At 35.3% G+C, this 19205-nt stretch overlaps 2 protein-coding genes across 3 annotated transcripts in view; one reads left to right on the top strand and one right to left on the bottom strand.

Annotated features, from left to right (window-relative positions):
• LOC141436062 (uncharacterized) overlaps window positions 1-14313 on the bottom strand; it is a 30610-nt gene extending 16297 nt beyond the window's left edge. Inside the window, exon 1 of one of the 2 annotated variants that reach the window (XM_074098903.1) lies at window positions 14167-14313. In XM_074098903.1, coding sequence (XP_073955004.1) covers window positions 14167-14198 — 32 coding nt within the window. In that variant the 5' untranslated portion in view covers window positions 14199-14313. Of the gene's footprint in view, window positions 1-8072; window positions 8514-14166 lie in introns of those variants that run through there. The other variant, XM_074098902.1, reaches the window with a different exon arrangement.
• Window positions 14314-14835: 522 nt separating this feature from the next.
• Kdm3 (Lysine demethylase 3) overlaps window positions 14836-19205 on the top strand; it is a 183832-nt gene continuing 179462 nt past the window's right edge. Inside the window, 1 exon segment of the mRNA XM_074098901.1 lies at window positions 14836-15103. Within this exon segment, the coding sequence (XP_073955002.1) occupies window positions 14948-15103 (156 nt within the window). The 5' untranslated portion in view covers window positions 14836-14947.

Below are 19205 nucleotides of genomic sequence, written 5' to 3'. Positions count from 1 at the left end.
AACCGCACCTATACTGTTTCATCAACAATGCTTCTGTTTCATTGATAGTAACTAGTATTAAATGCCGCTTATGATTTTTTACGAGCAACATTACCTACTTATTGATTTAAATACTATGCATTTAATATAGGATAGCTATCGTAACTTAATCAAAAATTATGATCTAAATTTTTAAATAAAAAAACTAGTTTTTATAGGAAAATGTAAAAAATGACGTCGAATCCTTTGGTAGTTTTAGAAAATCCCTTCTTACCTCACCAGGACCTCTATGATACTCGAGTTATATTTCTGAGTCATATTTGAAATCTCTAGCTCCAGTGGTAGAAACCACTGGCTTGTCTGTCTGTTCTTCTATCAGTCAGTCACGTTTATATATTCATAACGCAGCAAAAGCGCAAGTGTCCATAACAATTTAACGAATGAAGCTCATTAAAGTCGGGCCGACTAATATTGAAGCCAAGACATGTTGTGTCGAGTCACTCTACAATTAAATAATAATAAAGTTACGGGCCACAATTTAAAAAGAAAAGAAAAATGAAACTGCGTGTAATACTTATTTATGACAACAATCTCCTCGTGATAAATAGACAATAACTCAGAGATTGTTAAAAGACAACGAACGGCACGACGGAACGGAAGCAAGCAATGCAGCGGCAACTATTCCGCAAATGATCGACCACCGGCAAGACATTTGCAGTGATGCCAATTTAAAATGGTCTACCCCGCAGTCTTTGTTTCTTGCCAAACTGTGCAACTTGCTCAGACAATAAGACTCCAATAGGACTGGTCGAGTTAAAAATAAACAAGACAATTGCGTGGCGCAAGACACATGCGTTTATATTTCGTTTATAGGTGTAACAATCACGTATTGTCCCTTTGCATACAACGTTAGATCTGTTTGTTTAAGTATACAGACGGTTTAATGTAGACGGGAGAGCGCAATCTAGTTTGCTTTGTAACAGAATGCTATTCAAATAGCACTGTCTATTGCGAGACATATATAGGCGTATAGTCATAGTCATAACAGACACCTTTAGGGAGGCACTAATTTCACAAAAATATCTATTAATCGAAAGCGAACTCACAAAAGATAAATGAGTCAAACTCATGTGTTATGCCATCAGCCATCATTTGGAAATTACGTACAAACACTAATAAACCGAATCGAAATTTGGATAAAAAAGCAAAAAACAAAAGAATTGTCAGTCATTAATAAAACAGCAGTATTTGTACTAATCGTATCGTAAATTATCCAATATCTACATACACACTGAACAATGATAATTACAACGCGGAAACAAACCTCAATGCGATCGAACACGAACATCTTTATTAGAATTTTAACTAAACCACTAAACGTTGAATGTCTCACAAAGACGAACTGAATTAAGAAATGAGAACAGACATGTTTTTTCGCTTTCACAATGCCATAAATTGAAAACGAAAATAACCGCGGAACCAACTCCCTTTGCCCCAATTCTGCCACCTCTGGTCTAAATAATGAACGTAGAATTTGGAAGCCATTTTGCAAATATTCGGATTAGAAGATAATAAACAAGGCGGTGATGCAAACTGTCGGTCAAATGAGGCATAAAACTCGCTCAAGTATGAACTGAACTGTTTACTGTATTGATTTCTCAGCCTTTATAATCGGCGAGCCAATAGCTTTTAAGCGAGAAATTATTTTAGAATATATCGTAAACAAGTTTTAATTTCACAGTATCCGGCACGAGGCAATAAATATCTGTAAAAATTTCATAGTCAATAAGTTTCGCGCCATTTTTCAATTGCAATCATCGTCCCTTCCATGAATCAAACGTATCAAACAAAACACGCTAATAAGTTTTGAAAAACTTATCCTTTTGCCTTGAAATTTAGCCTGACTCATCCCGTACAAATGTTTATTATTAAATCTAGTAACAAAAATATAACTCCCCCTCGATGTAGGCCGCATAGCATATAGGTCAAGAACCTCCGGTGCGGGCAGTGCATCTTAGAAACATCTTATGCGATCCGGTTTACCCTTTGTGCATCGTGTTTACGTTTTATAGGGTTATCGTTCGTTACTATTGAACGTAGATATAGTTAGTGTTTAGTTATGTAACTAAGGGTACTCCATACCCTATACATCCCTTTATTATTATCATTATTTTTTTGTAATTTTTAATTTTATACTGTAGTTTTTAAGTATTTTATTTATACCTAATTACTTTATTTTGAAAAAAATGACTTTCTGCCAAGTTTCTTGAGGCGCATTCTTCTTGTAGTGAGAGCGCTGGTAGTTTAAGAAACCGGCCAAGAGCGTGTCTGACACGCCCGAAATAGGGTTCCGTAGCCATTACGAAAACATGAAGTAATATTTTTCTAAGGATTTCGTATTTTGTACGAAATATTCCAAGTTTAGGTATATTTTATACCTTAGGCTGCTATTTACTCTTAAACTACTAATAATTCTCAAGAAAACTTCACCGTTATAGTTTTCCTTGTAAGTTTGATATGTACCTATACTTACAACCATCCTGAATTCGATTTAAATGAAAATTTGCACTTCAAAGTTGGATATTTTGCAAACAAATCACTAAATCGAAAAATAGTTTTAGTTTTAAAAGACCTATCCAACGATATACCACACTACAAGATTGGATGAGAAAAAAAAATCACCCCCACTTTACGTCTATGGTACTCTAAAAAAATTTTTTTTTTATTTTTTTTAACCGACTTCAAAAAAGGAATGTTCCAATGTTTGTATTTTTTTTATGTATGTTCACCCATTACTCAGTCAACTGTGGACCGATTTTCAAAATTATTTTTTTATTCGAAAGAGGGACTTTTGAAGTGGTCCCATTGTCACGAAGTCAAGATCTGATGATGGGATCCTAGGGAAATCGAGGGCAAACCTCAAAATTTATAGGCACACCTATAGCGATTTTGGCATTTTTAGCATTAAGAAAAGCATTTACATTCAAAAAGTATCATTTTGTAAACTGGACCTGATGAAGAAGACCGTAGATGGCCAATGGAACTCGGCAAAGCTAAGTACTGCTCGCGCGTCTATAAACGATCATGATTAATAAACCTAGATAAACGACTAAGAAGAAGCTTTAAGTCAATGATTCTTTCGAACTGATCTGATGCTGAAGCCGGAAGGTAGGCAACGGAACTCTGTTATAAAACAACGTAATTAAGCCGTGTTTGGACTTAATGGAATCGTTGTGAGATGTACTTTGGGTATTTCATATTTTAGTGATTTGTCACTAAAAAGTGAGAAATAAAGAAATTTTTAAAAAAAAAAGTAAAACCGAATCCAAAAAAACAAAAAAAATAACAAAAAATTTAACCGACTAGAAAACCCTGAAAATATTTTTCTAGATAGGTACCTACTAGCTCGAAGTCGGTGACTCAGCACGACCTAGCAGGAGTGATTGAATCTCATAGTATGTAGGTGAGGTAGACAACTATTGTTCCACTCCTGCTGGCTCGTGCTGATATACGGACTTCGAGCTAGTAGGTACCTATCTAGAAAAATATTTTCAAGGGTTTTCTAGTCGGTTCCATTTTTTTGTTTAAAAAAATCTGTTTATCGTACCATTTTGTCGGCATACTTTACATATATATTCGTGCAAAATTACAGCTTTCTAGCATTAATAGTCCCTGGGCAAAGCCGCGGACGGACAGACCGACAGACAGACATGGCGAAACTATAAGGATTCCGTTCTTGCCATTTTGGCTACGGAACCCTTAAAATGACGTGTGAAAGTGCCCATTGCGGCCTATTACTGAATAAATGACTTGAATTTGAATTTACTATCAGAAACCAAATTACAATTTACAACATGTGGCCCTAAAATGTCTAAGCAGTAAGCAGGTTAAACTTAACTGCCAGATGACAGAAAATATTGTGCCTTTATCCTATGTACCCTGGAAGTTTTAATTGTCAACCTCATCCAGTGCAATGCATTGCGTCGAATTATATTGTGAATAATACAACAAATCCCAGTCAAACCACAAGTATATATAGCTAGCTATCAAAACCTAGGAACAATTTCTTACTATTTAAGGTACTTTGTTGAATCTAACCAGAAAAAATTCATGATAATAATTTAGAAACGAATGACACAGCACTACCAGAGATGATAGCTGAACTAAACGGAATATAATTACCCTGTCAGTACCTACCTAGTACTGAACATGAACCTGGATTGGTAACCCTCGTAACGCTAGTTGGTTCTCGTTACCTCAATGTGCATCGTGGAATACATAATGCACTGGCAAGGGCTTTGTTCGAAAGTGACTCATAAAATTGCTGCGCAGTATAAGTAGGTTGAATTTTCAGACACAAAAAGAACTAAATATGTACTTAATTCAGAGGAATGTTCGTTAGATCTCTGTCTTGAGCTTTTCATTGAAATCAAGATTATACAGGTTTCGGTTGTGTTCTGTTTCTAGTGAGTACTTTAAAAAAATAATACCCGAATACCTCTACACTACCTAACATCCTTGATTATGGTTGTTCTTCCCAACCTAAAAATATTCCATCGCTCTAATATCAAATCTTATGTTGAGTTAAAAAACTCACTTTAATTTTGAATTGATAATCAAATATCACAAGTACCTATCTCCAAAATTTCCAAATGTTTATGCGGCTGTAACTTCCTACTGCAATGGAGAACAGCTAGCCCCGCACGCCAAATACGTCGTGTGCGCATCGCATCGGGGTCGATGTAACGTTCACTGGAGCGTGAATTAACTAATAATTGCAGTCTTTGTGTAACTATATCCATTAGCAAGTAATAAAAAGGCACAATATGAACAAGCATATCAAATCCTTGTACTTGTTGGAGAGCAGAAAAGTCGTGCAATATATTAGGAATTTGAAGACGTTAGAAACGTCAATGAAGTATGCTGCTTTTTTTGTTGGCTGAACTTTTTGATTACTGTACTGGCATTGTAATCCAAACTACTTGTATGTCCAAACTAAATTTACAGCCAATCCGAAAACGGGAAGTGGGTGGAATTTGACTTGCAAGATGAAGATTACTTACATACATCATACATACTAACATTGCAATTTAAATAGAAGCTGTAAAAATATCACGCAATCTTGAGTTTTAACAGTAAGCTCACGTAACGAATTACGATACTATTCGATCGACAGCTGTTTTTGAAAAACATAAACAAAACAGTAATAAATTTACAAACATTAGAACATCAGAAGCGATGCGGGAGGCCCTTTGCACGAAACAAAAATAGGGCAGGATTTCGATGTTCACTACTAATAAAAAATAAGTAATAGATTGAGATTGCTTTAGTCCTCCCTCCATGATAGTCTTATTTTTATTGCAGAGAAGGAGTGATCTTTGTGGAAATGTGGGCTTTGTAAAATCACTTGAATTGTTGGTCAATCATTTTTCTGTAAGTAAACAGCATATTACAAATTCGCTGCTTCAGACATTAACATCAAGTACATCGTTCCTGGCATTCACTTGACTGCTTGAAGCACGAGATAAACATCTTCAAAGCAAACAATAAAACCTAACATCAGCAATGTACAGCACAAGGCCGTTGAAATTGTGATTTCACTTTATCCGAAAATGGCTAGAACCTTGAAACCTTCTCGCTGATTATTGTATTGCGTTGCTCAAGGTAAGACTAGAGCATGAATACCGGTATTCGATAATACCGAAATACCGGAATATCGGAATCGGAGCAAAATCACGATATTGGCAAAACCGGAATTGACATTGTATAATACCGGTATTTCGATAATTTCGATATTGATCTCTAAATACCAATTATTATCTTGTTTTTAAATAGAGTATTACATTCTCAACACTCAAAAGTCGCGAAAGTCACAAATTTTTTTTAGGGATAAGTAAAAGAATTATTAAATTCGCAGGAAGAAAATAATATACCTATGTTACACATAGATCTCGCCTCATAGACAATAACAAACGTGTATCATCCATTCATCATACGGAGTATCTTGGATTTTGTATAAAAATACTTTATATCTTTGTTCGTTGTAATTTGAAATAATCTTAGCTACCTACTCGTGCTTAAGATTGTCGGAACCGGAAAGGTTTTGGAAGTAGGAAACTCATTCATTTTACTTTAATAATACGAATATCGAAAAATTATCGAAATACCGGAATACCGGTATTGGAATTTTCGGTATCGAAAAAATACCGGTATTGCAAAAAACGTCCGATATTAGATGCTCTAGGTAAGACTAAAATGGGCCAATCAACTTTTTTACCGACACTAATCTGTCCGCGACATTTTTCAAACAATTGCAGATTATTGTAAGTAAACATGTTTTTTCTGTAATTTAATAGATGGTGTACATGAATACATGCCATCCTACGTAAGTTTAAGCTATTAAACCGCGAAATATCTTGTTGGATGGAAGTACGATTTTTTGGTAACGCTAGAGACAATTTTGGTAACGCAGGAGACGCCCAAAGTGTCGGTAAAATAGTTGATTGACCCAATTAATATTTTTACGAAGTACTAACCCGTATACAGAGACTTTAATTGAGCCACACTGTTGAATTTAGGAACTTGTTCCTATAGTACTAAAAAAAAACGGCCAAGAGCGTGTCGGACACCCCCAAGATAGGGTTCTGTAGCCATTACGAAAAAAAATCAAGTAATATTATTTGCGTTACAACACAATTAAAACACTTCACAGTTTTAAAATTTATTACCAGAAAAAGAGCGTATCTACACGGCACTTACGTCCTTTTGTTGCAAAGCGCAGTTTTTCGGCAATAACTCAAAAACGGTATATCCGATCATGTTGAAACCAATTTTCGTTGAAAGTATTTATTAAGCGTTACCTTTCCATATTTTTTGGACAAACGGTTTACAAGATAGAGGGGGGGGGGACACAACTTTTGCTACTTTGGGAGCGATTATTTCCGCAAATCTTTACTTAATCAAAAAGTTTTTGAGAAACCTTACTATCTTTTCAAAAGAGCTGTCGAACTATGTGCCACACGTTGATGCGTTAAAATTTTTTTTTTTTCTATTTCTGTTACGTGTAGTGCGCCCCCCCCCCCCTATAAATATTTATTTTTGTAATTTAACTACCAAACTAAATAGCAGCTTTGACAAAACATCTGTACTCCAAATTACATTGATATACATATTATTATTGTAGCTTTCGAGTAAAATGCCTGTGACATACGGACGGACGGACAGACAGACAGACGGACTTGACGAAACTATAAGGGTTCCGTTTTTGCCATTTTGGCTCCGGAACCCTAAAAAGGTGGCGAGGTACCTACATTATGACTGCACTGCAACACAGTAGGGTACTCTAATGACCGGAAGTCTTATAAATACCATGCCAACACGATAATTGACTATGGCATAGCTATTTTCGGGATAACCTACATTAAGGTACACGGTTATGACTCGTGCCGTGTACTATTAAAATGTTCATAGTTAGCCACTGAAGCGTTATGGAACTCAACAAAAACGCTTTGTTTTTATTATTGAATTATTTTTTTAATTTCATATTTCCTTGTTTGTTATACTAACGGGCATTAGTTCTGTTATACAAAATAATAGTTGACACATTTTTGATAAAAAAACACAAATACAAGCTTTTTTATTGACTGTACTTGCATTATCATTGTCATCCAAATTACATTATCCTTCTTTACCAAAAGATACGAAGATCGAGATATCGAAGATCTCGGATGCCAGGAAGTGGTTGATATGATTTGAAACTACAATATACATACATAATGAACGTGGAGAGTAATAAAATATATGTTTTTGCTTATCCAATTATAGTTATAAAACAAACACAATGTAAGAAACTAGACCTTCATTTTATTATCTGAACTAGTATTAACATCACATCAGATATAAATCACAACAACATGATCCTCATAATAAATAGTTATTCTTATTTCGAGTTTTGTTCTCGAAGACATTTTGTTTTAGGTCAATCTACGTCACCGGCGAAACTGGACGAAGTAACTCTGCCGAGGTTATACTTAAAAAGGTAAGACAAGTGGCCTCTATAAGGTCGTAATTAAGTCGGAGTCAAGGAGTACGACCTGGAACTGCAAACTGAGCGCACTCGGAACAGACACTAATAACTCCTACGGACGTCGATACATGAATCACGGTACGGTTAGGTGTCAACGCACTTCACTTCAAAGTTGCATAGAATTAACGATAGCGGCCGCGGCGCGAGCGCAAGCGATGAGCGCTTCAGACTAAAGCTTACAACAGCCCGGAGGCGAACGGCCGGGCTTACCGAAAATAGCACCCGGCAGTGCAGCGGGATACCCCTATGACGAATTCCAATACCGCGACGAAACTAAAGCCGCTTAAGAGTCACTAGAGCTATTCCATTTCACAATTCTATTTCTGACTGGCTTGATGTGATGACTTTTTGAACTTGGAGGGCAGGTACAGCAATTCAAATTGTAAACTGGTTTTAAATAACAGTTATTGAACAATACTGGCCACGCAGAGAGCTTGCAAATGTCTGAAGGTTAAAAATGGGACTAGGAGAATGAAATGCTGCCAAATGTCGGTATTGTGCAGGTCTTGAAATTAAGAATCGTTGGAGGGATGCCAATTTGTGGCTGAACTGTTATTGTACTGCCCTGATCGTAGATAGTATCAATTGGCTGATATTTCAGGCCATTAGCAAGCCATAACATTTTTCTGGTGGTTGGTTTGATTTATGTTGCAACTTGCAATTGAAAACAGATGTACAGATTCAGCTATGGTTTAGTATAAATAACTAAAAGGATTTCTTATATGTTTTGGTACTGACATTATGTGCCTATCATTATGAATTTATATAAACATACCTTAAATAATATCTTTTTCATATTTGTCCCATTGGACAGACGCCAGTTATATAAAAAAAAAATATCTTTTTCATATGCTAGTTATGCTTTCAAATGAATTAGCAGAAACCCATTCTCTCTGTTTTAATTTTTTTTTGCTAATTATTTAGAGTTAATTTCAGACTTTTTCATTAAACTTGTATATACAATACCCATGGAACTGATTAAACTGGTTGAAGTACTGGCTACTTCCTTGAAATTAGGAGTAATTTCAAGGAAGTAGCCAGTGGCCAATAGAGATGTGAATGTTTCATACATAATAAAATACTTAAAAAAATAATACCAAAGAGTAGAAGAAGAATTCATCAATGGAAAGACTGCTACTAAAAGAAAGGAGAAGCGAATTTATTAAAAAAAAACATGTTTTCGAAATATATAATAAACTAATAAATAAAGTACCCCCTACTTTTGATTTGAATGCAAAAAAGTTACTACATATTCAATAGGTACGCAAGTAACCTGCATATGTAATACCATCTGTGTCAATATGGAGGGACCAAGTGTAAAGACACCTGTACTTCTTTGTGTTACCATACCAACTAATGTTAACAATCATTAATCTGAAATTATAACTGTCTTATTTTCTTCACTACTCTTAATTGAATCACTACCTTGTTAGTTCTAGTGAATGTTATAATAATATATATTATATAAAATACAAATTAATCAATAAATTGTAAGAAAAATTGCCGAATTTGAAGAGGAGCGGAGTTCAAATTGATGGATAAAATAAGGATCATTGTACGTAATAAACCTACTTGAAATAATTTTCCAAAATAACTAAATTGGAAATTATCAGATCAGTATGAAGCACCACATCTGTTTTAATTAAAAACCGGCCAAGAGCGTGTCGGACACGCCCGAAATAGGGTTCCGTAGCCATTACGAAAAAAATAAGTAATATTTTTCTAAGGATTTCGTATTTTATACGGAATCTTCCATAGTTTAGGTATATGTTAAAAAATAAAAAATTGGCTAATACAAAAAGTGTTCTACAATTTAAAATAATTTTTTGAATGTGACGGAAGGAAGTAATGTAAAAAAAAAAATACTCTTTTACTCTTAAACTACTAATAATTGTCAAACAAACTTAACCGTTATAGTTTTCCTTGAATTTGTTGTATTTGTTGTTGTAGCGGCCACTGTAATACATAATCTGTGAAAATTTCAAGTGCCTAGCTATTACGGCTCAAGAGATAGAGCCCTGTGACAGACGGACGGACGGACGGACGGACGGACGGACGGACGGACGGACAGACAGACAGACAGACAGAGAGACAGACAGACAGACAGACAGAGACTATAAGGGTTCCAATTTCGCCATTTTGGCTCCGGAACCCTAAAAACCGGCCAAATGCGAGTCGAACTCGCGCACGAAGGGTTTCGTAGCAAAAAAAGGCATAATAAAAACAAGTTTGTTGTATGGGAGCAACATTAAATATAGAATAGAATAGAATAGAATAGAAATGACTTTATTCATCCACAACACAGAATATCATAACAAGATTTAAAAATATACATATAATTATCATTCATTAAAGTTAAACTACAAAGTTAAAAACTATTGATACTTTACCAATCAAAATGTTTCGAAAAGAAGAAGTGAAGTAGTATTTAATGAGAAATCATACAAAATTTATTGGGATATATATGTATACATGCAGCATGCACATACCCACACAGGCGCACACATATGTATACGAGTGTCTGTACGTACATACTTACATAAAACCTATATATACATGTGAAAATACACAACGTGCAGGCCATGTGTTGTGGAAAGAAAGGGCGCTGACTCAGCAATAATGCTGCGGAGGCCGCAGCGCTGATATTCTGCCAGAACCAGTACAGAAGAGGTCTATGAAGATATGGTGCGTGCAAACACAAACAACGCGATCATTGGTCGTATTAAATTATACGAACAAGTGATAGTAAATAAAAAATAAAATAAAAGATGGAACGTGACAGGGCCAATAACAAATTAACAATTTAAAATATTTTAATGTTATTTTTTTTTTAAGTGATTAAATACAACTAAATATTCTGTGAATATCTCAAGCGTCTACCTGTTCGTCATATCGAAAATACAAACTGAGACATGGATGCACCGAAAAACCAGAAAAAGGGACCAGCACTGTGAATCGAACCCAGGTCCTCAGCAATCCGTGCTGCGTGCTATAACCCCTACACCAATGCTGGTCCAGCAGGGTTCGATTCCCAGTGCTGGTCTCTTTTTCTGGTTTTTGTGTGCATCCATGTCTCAGTTTATATTTTCGATATGTATACTAAAGGACAATGGCTTAAATTGTTCCCGCGGGAATAATGGATTTACGTATAGTTTTTCCTTAGTTTACCTTATGTTTTTTTTTAAAAAGCAACATTCCTGAGATGGTGGTGTTTTTTTTCGAAAAAATTCAAACTCGTATGTCTTGAAAACTACTGAATTTCGATCGCTGGTTTACTGGACCAAAAACAATGCAAATAAGCTCTAGAATAAGCTCTGGCTCTGGATGCAAAGGCCTGTCTAATGAATCTGTAAATCAGCATTGCTTCATCTGAAAGCAGTTGAGCTGAATGATGCATCTATATTATTTGCAGGATCAAAGCATCTCCAATTAAATTAGGTCAAAAATTATTGGATACAATTGCCAGTTGAATCAGTGTCTTTGTCAACATTAAAAACTTTGAATCATCTTAATTTATCAATAATAATTATTCAAAATATTCAGAATATAAAATTAAATAATATTGTTTTATCTGATCCAAAAGACATAGCCAATGCCTTTAAAGACTACTATATTGATAGGGCTTCCCAACTAAATAATAACAGTGAGCTTTATAAATGCCCTATAACTCCTAGATCAGCGTCTATGTTTAAGTCGCCAAGTACTCCTATGGATATATATAAAATAATAAAAAACTTAAAAAATAAGAAAAGTGTAGGTTATGATGGAGTATCAACGAAGGTTGTTAAATATGTTGCATAATATTTGGCACCACACTTGAGTTATCTGATTAATCTCAGTATCAGTGAGGGTGTTTTTCCTGAAATGCTAAAGACTGGCATAGTAAAACCAATGTTTAAAAAAGGCGACAGGGAGGATATGGGATCTCATAGGCCTGTTGCACTCTTGTCAGTATTTGCAAAAGTATTTGAGAAATGAGGGGTAATGTTCTTCAATTGATGGAATCTTATTTAAGCAACAGACAACAATAAGTAGAGATATCTAGGTTAAATTCAAACACAAGAAAAGAGACTTCATTCCTCTCTAAGAGTCGCATAATTAAGTATGGAGTACCACAGGGATCTGTGCTAGGCCCACTTTGTTTTATCATTTATATTAATGATCTACCGAGAGTAGTAGAACATCCAATGACTCTGTTTGCGGATGACTGTACAGTGGTAATAGAATGTAAGGATAGATTGACATATGAATTTGATATTAATTCTTCTGTAAATAAGATCATTTCCTGGCTAAAAAGAAACAACCTTAAAGTTAACCTTACGAAAACTAAGTCGATGCAATTTAGCCAACGTAAGACTGCAGCGCAGATAAACATCGAATATCAAGGAAGTGTACTAGATGAAGCAGAAACAATTCACTTTTTGGGGGTACGAATTGATAAAAATATTAATTGGAAAAATCATGTTGAAGTTCACAGGTTCGCAGGTGGTAGGACTTTGTGCAAGGTCCGCCGGATTGCTACCACCATCTTGCTCGCTAATCCTGCCGTGAAGCAGCAGTGCTTGCATTGTTGTGTTCGGCGTGGAGAGTAAGACAGCCGGTGAAATTACTGGCACGTGAGGTATCCCATCTTAGGCCTCTAGGTTGGCAACGTGTTTGCAATACCCCTGGTGTTGCAGATGTTTATGGGCGGTGTGACCTCTTACCATCAGGAGACCCACTTGCTCGTTTGCCTTCCAGTCGTATAAAAAAAAAAAAAAAGTTATTTGTTCAAAACTAGCAGCATCATCTTATGTGCTTCATAAGTTAAAACAGTTAATAGACATGGAAATAGTTTTGTCAACATACCACGCACTAGGATCCATTCTTAGATATGGAGTAATTTTTTGGGGAAATTGCACATATAGAGAAAATGTCTTAATATCACAAAAAAGATGTATTAAAGCGATGTTTGACCTCAAACCATTAGACAGTAGTAGACCATATTTTAAAAAACATAGTTTACTGACATTCCCTTCAATTTATATCTATGAAGTAGCTGTATTTGCTAAAAATAACCCTGATCGATTTCAACGTCATCACAATGCATGTAGCTATCTCAGACCACATGATAACGTTAGAATAATAAGCAAAATCTCCAATACTGCCCTATTAAGAAAAAGTATATTTCGTCTAGCGCCTAAAATTTACAACAAGATACCATTAGAAATAAGGAATTGCACTATTGACATATTTAAGAAAAGGATCATGGAATTATTACTGGAAAAATGTTATTATAATATTAATGAATTTATAAATGATAATAGTTTTTAAGTGTCTTGAGTACTTGTTTAATTTTATTATTATTATTGTATTGGATAATGGGATCACTTAATTCAATTATTTTTCTATTAGATTAAATTATTGACAAATTAATTTGTATGCGGAAAGGCAAAACATGATGAACATTATTGTAAACCTCTGACCACTATGTAAACTTACTCATGTTTTACAAATAAATCATCTTATATTATCTTATCTTATTAAACAATTATAAAATCAGTCTTTAGGGCAGAACACCTAATTAATAACATGAATAAAAAAATATATATTACTTGCCTTTCTGTTAACTTTGTGTAAGGCAAGTTCAAGGGCAAGTCTTCAGAAGATTTGTACAAATTGCGATGCGCACGATATTCAGCTAATGTAGGTATAATAAACCAAGAAATTCCTTAGATTTGATGTGACAATCAGTAGTAATAGTATTGTTACTATGATGTAGAAACTGGCATAAAAAAGGGTAAAGGACTTATTTGGTCGACTGAACTACGTATTGGTTTTCTGAAAAATATTTAATTATGATTTGATGACAGTTTATACTTGGTGTAATTTTTAACAAAAATGTCCAAAGGAAATAATGCTACATTTTGAGATTCAATTCGGCAATTCATTAAACAGCGATTTTCGCAATTAATTTAAAAAACGTTGATCAAAGTCGACTGAAACGAGTCAAACAAAGGGTAGACAAGACAGAACAGACAGATGTGTAATAAAATAAAAATAAACTCGTAATATTAATAATATGTCACAACAATACACAACAGTAAATAAAAAATACTCACATCACCAATCGGGATATTATAGAAGATATCATATTAATGGCCACATAAGAAATACACTCAAAAAATCGTAGGATTTAAAATGACATGACAAACACAACCGCTCAGCAGTAAGCGTAAGACGCCATGTTGAAAGTTGAATTGTCAGTGTTTTGATCACGTGATCAATCAATATTAAAATGTTGATGTAAGTTTAAGAAGACAGCTAAATAGTGTTTATAAAAGTAATTAACATAAAATGAAAAAAAAAATACCCTAATGCACAATGAACTATTTTCACTATGTATGGTCTTGAAATGTAAGGTACTTAGTCTACTTTTTATTTATCATATGGCAAGCAGCGCCACCTTTAAGATTCATAAATACAAACTTATGGAGGTCTTAGCAGCGTCATCTGTTGACGAGTGGTAAAACTAGGACGTAAAACATCTACGTGCTTGTTGAAACCTAACTATAAACAGGACAATGAGGATAAATGCAAAAGTGAGTACAATTTTAAGACTAGCGCTAGGCACTCATGTTGGTTCCATTTGGCAGTATTATAGACCTGTTCATTATTATGCAGTGAAATTGGAAAGATGCTTATTAAAAGGAAAGAAAGAACGTTGAAACAGTATACAAAACAAGTCGTATTATATTGTATGTTCCGGGCAGGCGCTTTTTTTTTGTTTTCCACGTAGTTTCCCTTCGCTCAACGAAGAGTGTGGTGCGTAGAGCGTTCGTGCGCTGTGTTTCTTGACGTTTGTGTAGTTTAAAAGTGAATAATGTGATTGTGTGGTTCGTTATGGCCTATAAATACCGTGAAGATTTAGTTGGCAAACGATTTTTGTCTGTGAGTGGTGTGACAAAAATTAATGTGAATAAAGTTTCCGAATGGGGATGGAAAGCTGGTGTTATCAGGGCAGCATCACTCAAAGATAACAAGAATAAGGAGCTTCAGGTAGAGCTTAGTGCTTTTAAATTCGAATTATTAAATAAGTAGATATTATTGAAAATAATGTTAAGTCATGAATTGATACAATAGTAAGTCCTTCATTTATAACAACCGCTTAGAACCCATCGTTCACCTATCAATAGAACTCGCCCTCATTGATATCGTTTTCGAATAATCAGGGAAGGTCAAGTTCCTTGTCCATGCTTATGAGAATATATTCCAAATTCTTAACTACCCTCACAAATTTTACTCATTTTACAGTAATAAGTCTAATCTGTGGTCAGTTTACCCGCAGTTTCCCCCGCACCAGCCGATTTTTTTTACTCTGATCATACAGGTACAATAAGTAGGTAGGTACCACACTTTTAAAATTTTTATTTTATTAAGTTGTAACGAATTTTTATGAAGGTAAAAGTATACATGCGTACCTACATGTTTGTTATTTGGCCGATTCCAACGAACCGAACATTCATTTTCTCGTTCGAACCGGTTTTTAACCCCCGACGCAAAAAGAGGGGTGTTATAAGTTTGACCGCTATGTGTGTCTGTGTGTCTGTATTTCTGTCTGTGGCACCGTAGCTCTTAAACGGGTGGACCGATTTGAATGCGGTTTTTTTTTATTTGATACTTAGCATGTTTTCTAGCGATGGTCCTTAGACATGTTTTATCAAAATCGGTTCATTAACTTTTTAACGTAAACTAGTCGGTATTGTAATTAAAGAATGCAATATAAAATAGGTAGGTACACGACTTCACAATCAATGCGCCACCCACGTTTTGTAAGGCGAAAATTTATTTTCCCGCTCAATAGGTATAGGTATAGGTAGGTTGGGGCACATTTTGCCCTACAACGATGGGGGGAAGGGACGGAAAAGGGAGGGAGTGAGAAATAAGCTCGGGACAGTCGGAAAGGGCTTGGTCGGAGCCTGGCAGCCTGGGACCTATTACGAACCCGGGATAATAAAGATTGTAGGCACATAGATGAGTTATGTATATGGACGTGTAACTAAGGGCTGTTTAAAGGGAAAGGTACCTACTAATGAACTAGGTGGAGTTTTTTGCCAATACTACCTACGTCGTTGCGTTATACCTATTGTGATTTAATTCGTGTCTCGTCTCCTCATCTTTTGGATAACCGACCCTTATTTATTTTCCATTATGCCCCTTAAAGTACCTACCTAGCACCTAAAGAAAAAAAAATAGTCTGTCCCACACTCTCCACATACTCCATTTAATTTAAGGTTTGAATTAACGGTCAAATTGTAACGTTTCTCGGTATTTCGAACACAAATGGACTAAAAATACCTACAGGTACTTACATTTATTAGCGGTAGTTACTGTTTTTAGTATAGAAGTTAACACAATTTTAAATAGTTTCATCGTTTCATTTAAAAAAGTGTGCAAATTTTACCGTTAAGTTTCAAATGTTAAAATAAATGGAGTAGGTAGGTATAAGTCAATAGAAAATGTCGCTTGGACAGCATACCTATTAGCATTTGGATGCGCCAACCAGCCCACCAATTCAAACTACCTACTCATGGATGAAATACATAATATGCCTACAGCATAGAAAACAGAATCTTTAACCTAATTTTTTCAAACCTCGAATAATGGTCCAACGTAGGTACAATTCGGACATTTTTATACAAAAAAAACTGTCCTGTCCAGTTTTCCCGCGCTTTAAAAAAGTAACCCGTTTATCTATGACAATTTAGTTCACCGAATGCACATGGAGCTGGAGCGGGTTCGTCGACCCCGCTCTCACCAGCCAGTCTCACCGCGTTCGATGCACCGGCCTGACGACGCACGGTTTTTGAACCGAATCAAAGATCTCAAATCGAATTCTCTGAAATTGAATCTGATGTGATGACATGAAGAAATTTTGCGATCATTGGGTGTTTAATTGGTGTTAATCAAAATTGTTTTCTGATTAATTATTTATCTAATACCTTTAAACGAGCAATTCTTATATATATCGGAGATCTCGTTAACGAAATTGATAAAATATGGTATGTGGGGGTTTCCGGGGATGAAAAATCGATCTAGCTTGGTCTTATCTCTGGGAAAACGCTTGGCACCGAGTTTCGGTCGCCCAGATATTTATCATTAATTGACTTCTCTACTCGTATTGTATTATAAAATTTCTATTCGAAAGTTGCCTTTTACTCTGAAATACTCGTACATAACATGCTTAGTGCTTGCTTAACCTATTGGAGATTTATTTAAGTATGTATGTAAAGTTCCAAAAAATCGCAACAAAAAACCTATTGAGAGCTGTATTGCCGTTATGACCTGTATCCTGTATCACAGAATAGATATAGTCCTGTATCACCGTATGCAGCTTTGACCAAAGAAAATTTTGATAAATAACAAAAGCTTGTAGAATCTCAATAAGTTCACGAATACACTGACCGACTAGCAGTTAAGCACCAAAACCACAGTAATTAACAAACCTATAGTTAGTTGATATCCGGAGTATTCCTGTAAGAGAAATTGCAAAGGCTAATAGCAAGAAACCTAAGCGATTAATTGGTCACATGCTAGTAGTTAGTAGTTTGACTGATTGGGAAAATACGTCAGAAATCTGGAATGCTTTTTTGAAATCAGGATAATATTTATTTCTTCTCATTCTGTTTTGAAAGGAAGAACCCATCATGTTTACTCAAGTACTAATAATATCACTTAATCATATCAAGTATATATTTGATGAAGATGACAGTCAAAGATATACTAAGAGTATTTTGGGCGACCAGAAAGTAATTATTTATTTACAAGACATTGCCAACAGTACATGAACAAGATATACGAGTATGTACATGATGAAGAGTAATTTAAGTAGAAACTACAAATAATATCGACGTAAAATAGAGAACTAAAGAAAGATTTGAGAGCAGATTTTATATTGATATGAATTAAAATACGAATAGAACTGTTTTAAAATTGGAAATTATAATTAAAGTTTTGTACTTATTAGTGGCTTTAGAATTAAATAGCGTAGGTGAAGTAAAACAAAGAATTGTTAAACATAAATGAGACAGAAAAGTTAAACCCCTATTGCATCTCGTATCATATAGGTATTGGCATGCAAGCAAGCAGCAATGCAAAGCAGTGGCGCAAGGCGCAATGCGCAAAAAATAAATTAGACCCCAAATTTTACTATCTTAATTTTCTTGGCGTTGTTTGCGCTTAAAGGTATCACTAAGTTTCTTTTTTTTTATCCATAATTGCAGATTAGGGTCCAAGGGTTTCCTCACCATGAAAGCTCCATTGCACAGCACAGCACCGCCTAACCCTGCGAAAGCTATGCCACTCATATTATCGATACGATACGTTGCTAATAGATAGCTAGTAGCTTCTCGTTAAATACACTTTGGAAAGATACAACTGAGATACAGAGCTTTTCAACGAATTAAATAATATAGGTAACTAAATCATGTAAATGAATTACGTAAGAAATACTCCTGATAGTAACTAATAAATCTTCATTATTTAAATATTAATGTCTATGCCGACGATATGATGGTTAGAAGGACACTTCGTTATCTCACTTATCATTGTAGGTACCTACAGTGGGAAAATTTTCGCCACACGGTGAGCGAAGTATCGTGACGACAATGTTGGGCTCTGAGAATGATGTCAATTTCGATTTGATTGAATTAGCTTCGAGACAATAGCACCCCACCGGATACTATCAACTTGTAGCAATCTGAATCTTGTACTTATCGGTTTTGTGGGTGATGCATCTCCAAAGGGATTCCGGCATCGAGAAGGCGTAGGAAGAATTATGCAACCCAGAATAGCGGGTAGACTTGCCAAGTCGCAGTTTTGGCGGAGAGAGAACAACATGAGTGATTTGCTGACGTAGAAGACATCAGTCGACATCCTACTAGGTATAAAGTCAAGTTTGTTCGCTCTGGCTTTAACAAGTGGATTCCTTTCTTGTCAAAAAACCTGTGCGTTGTAACAGTACTATGTCTATTTGCACAAGCAGTGCACAAAACATTAAACATGAAGACCAAGGCGACAAAGCAACACCGCGTCCGCGCGCCTGCCATGCAGTGCAGCGCTCTTCACTCGTTCCTCAGTTATAAATAGAAACCATATCTTT

The sequence above is a fragment of the Choristoneura fumiferana genome, chromosome 16, assembly GCF_025370935.1.
Source record: "Choristoneura fumiferana chromosome 16, NRCan_CFum_1, whole genome shotgun sequence".
NCBI lineage: Eukaryota > Metazoa > Arthropoda > Insecta > Lepidoptera > Tortricidae > Choristoneura > Choristoneura fumiferana.
Note: the sequence above shows the minus strand (reverse complement) of the source record. Positions and strands in the feature narration are given on the sequence as shown.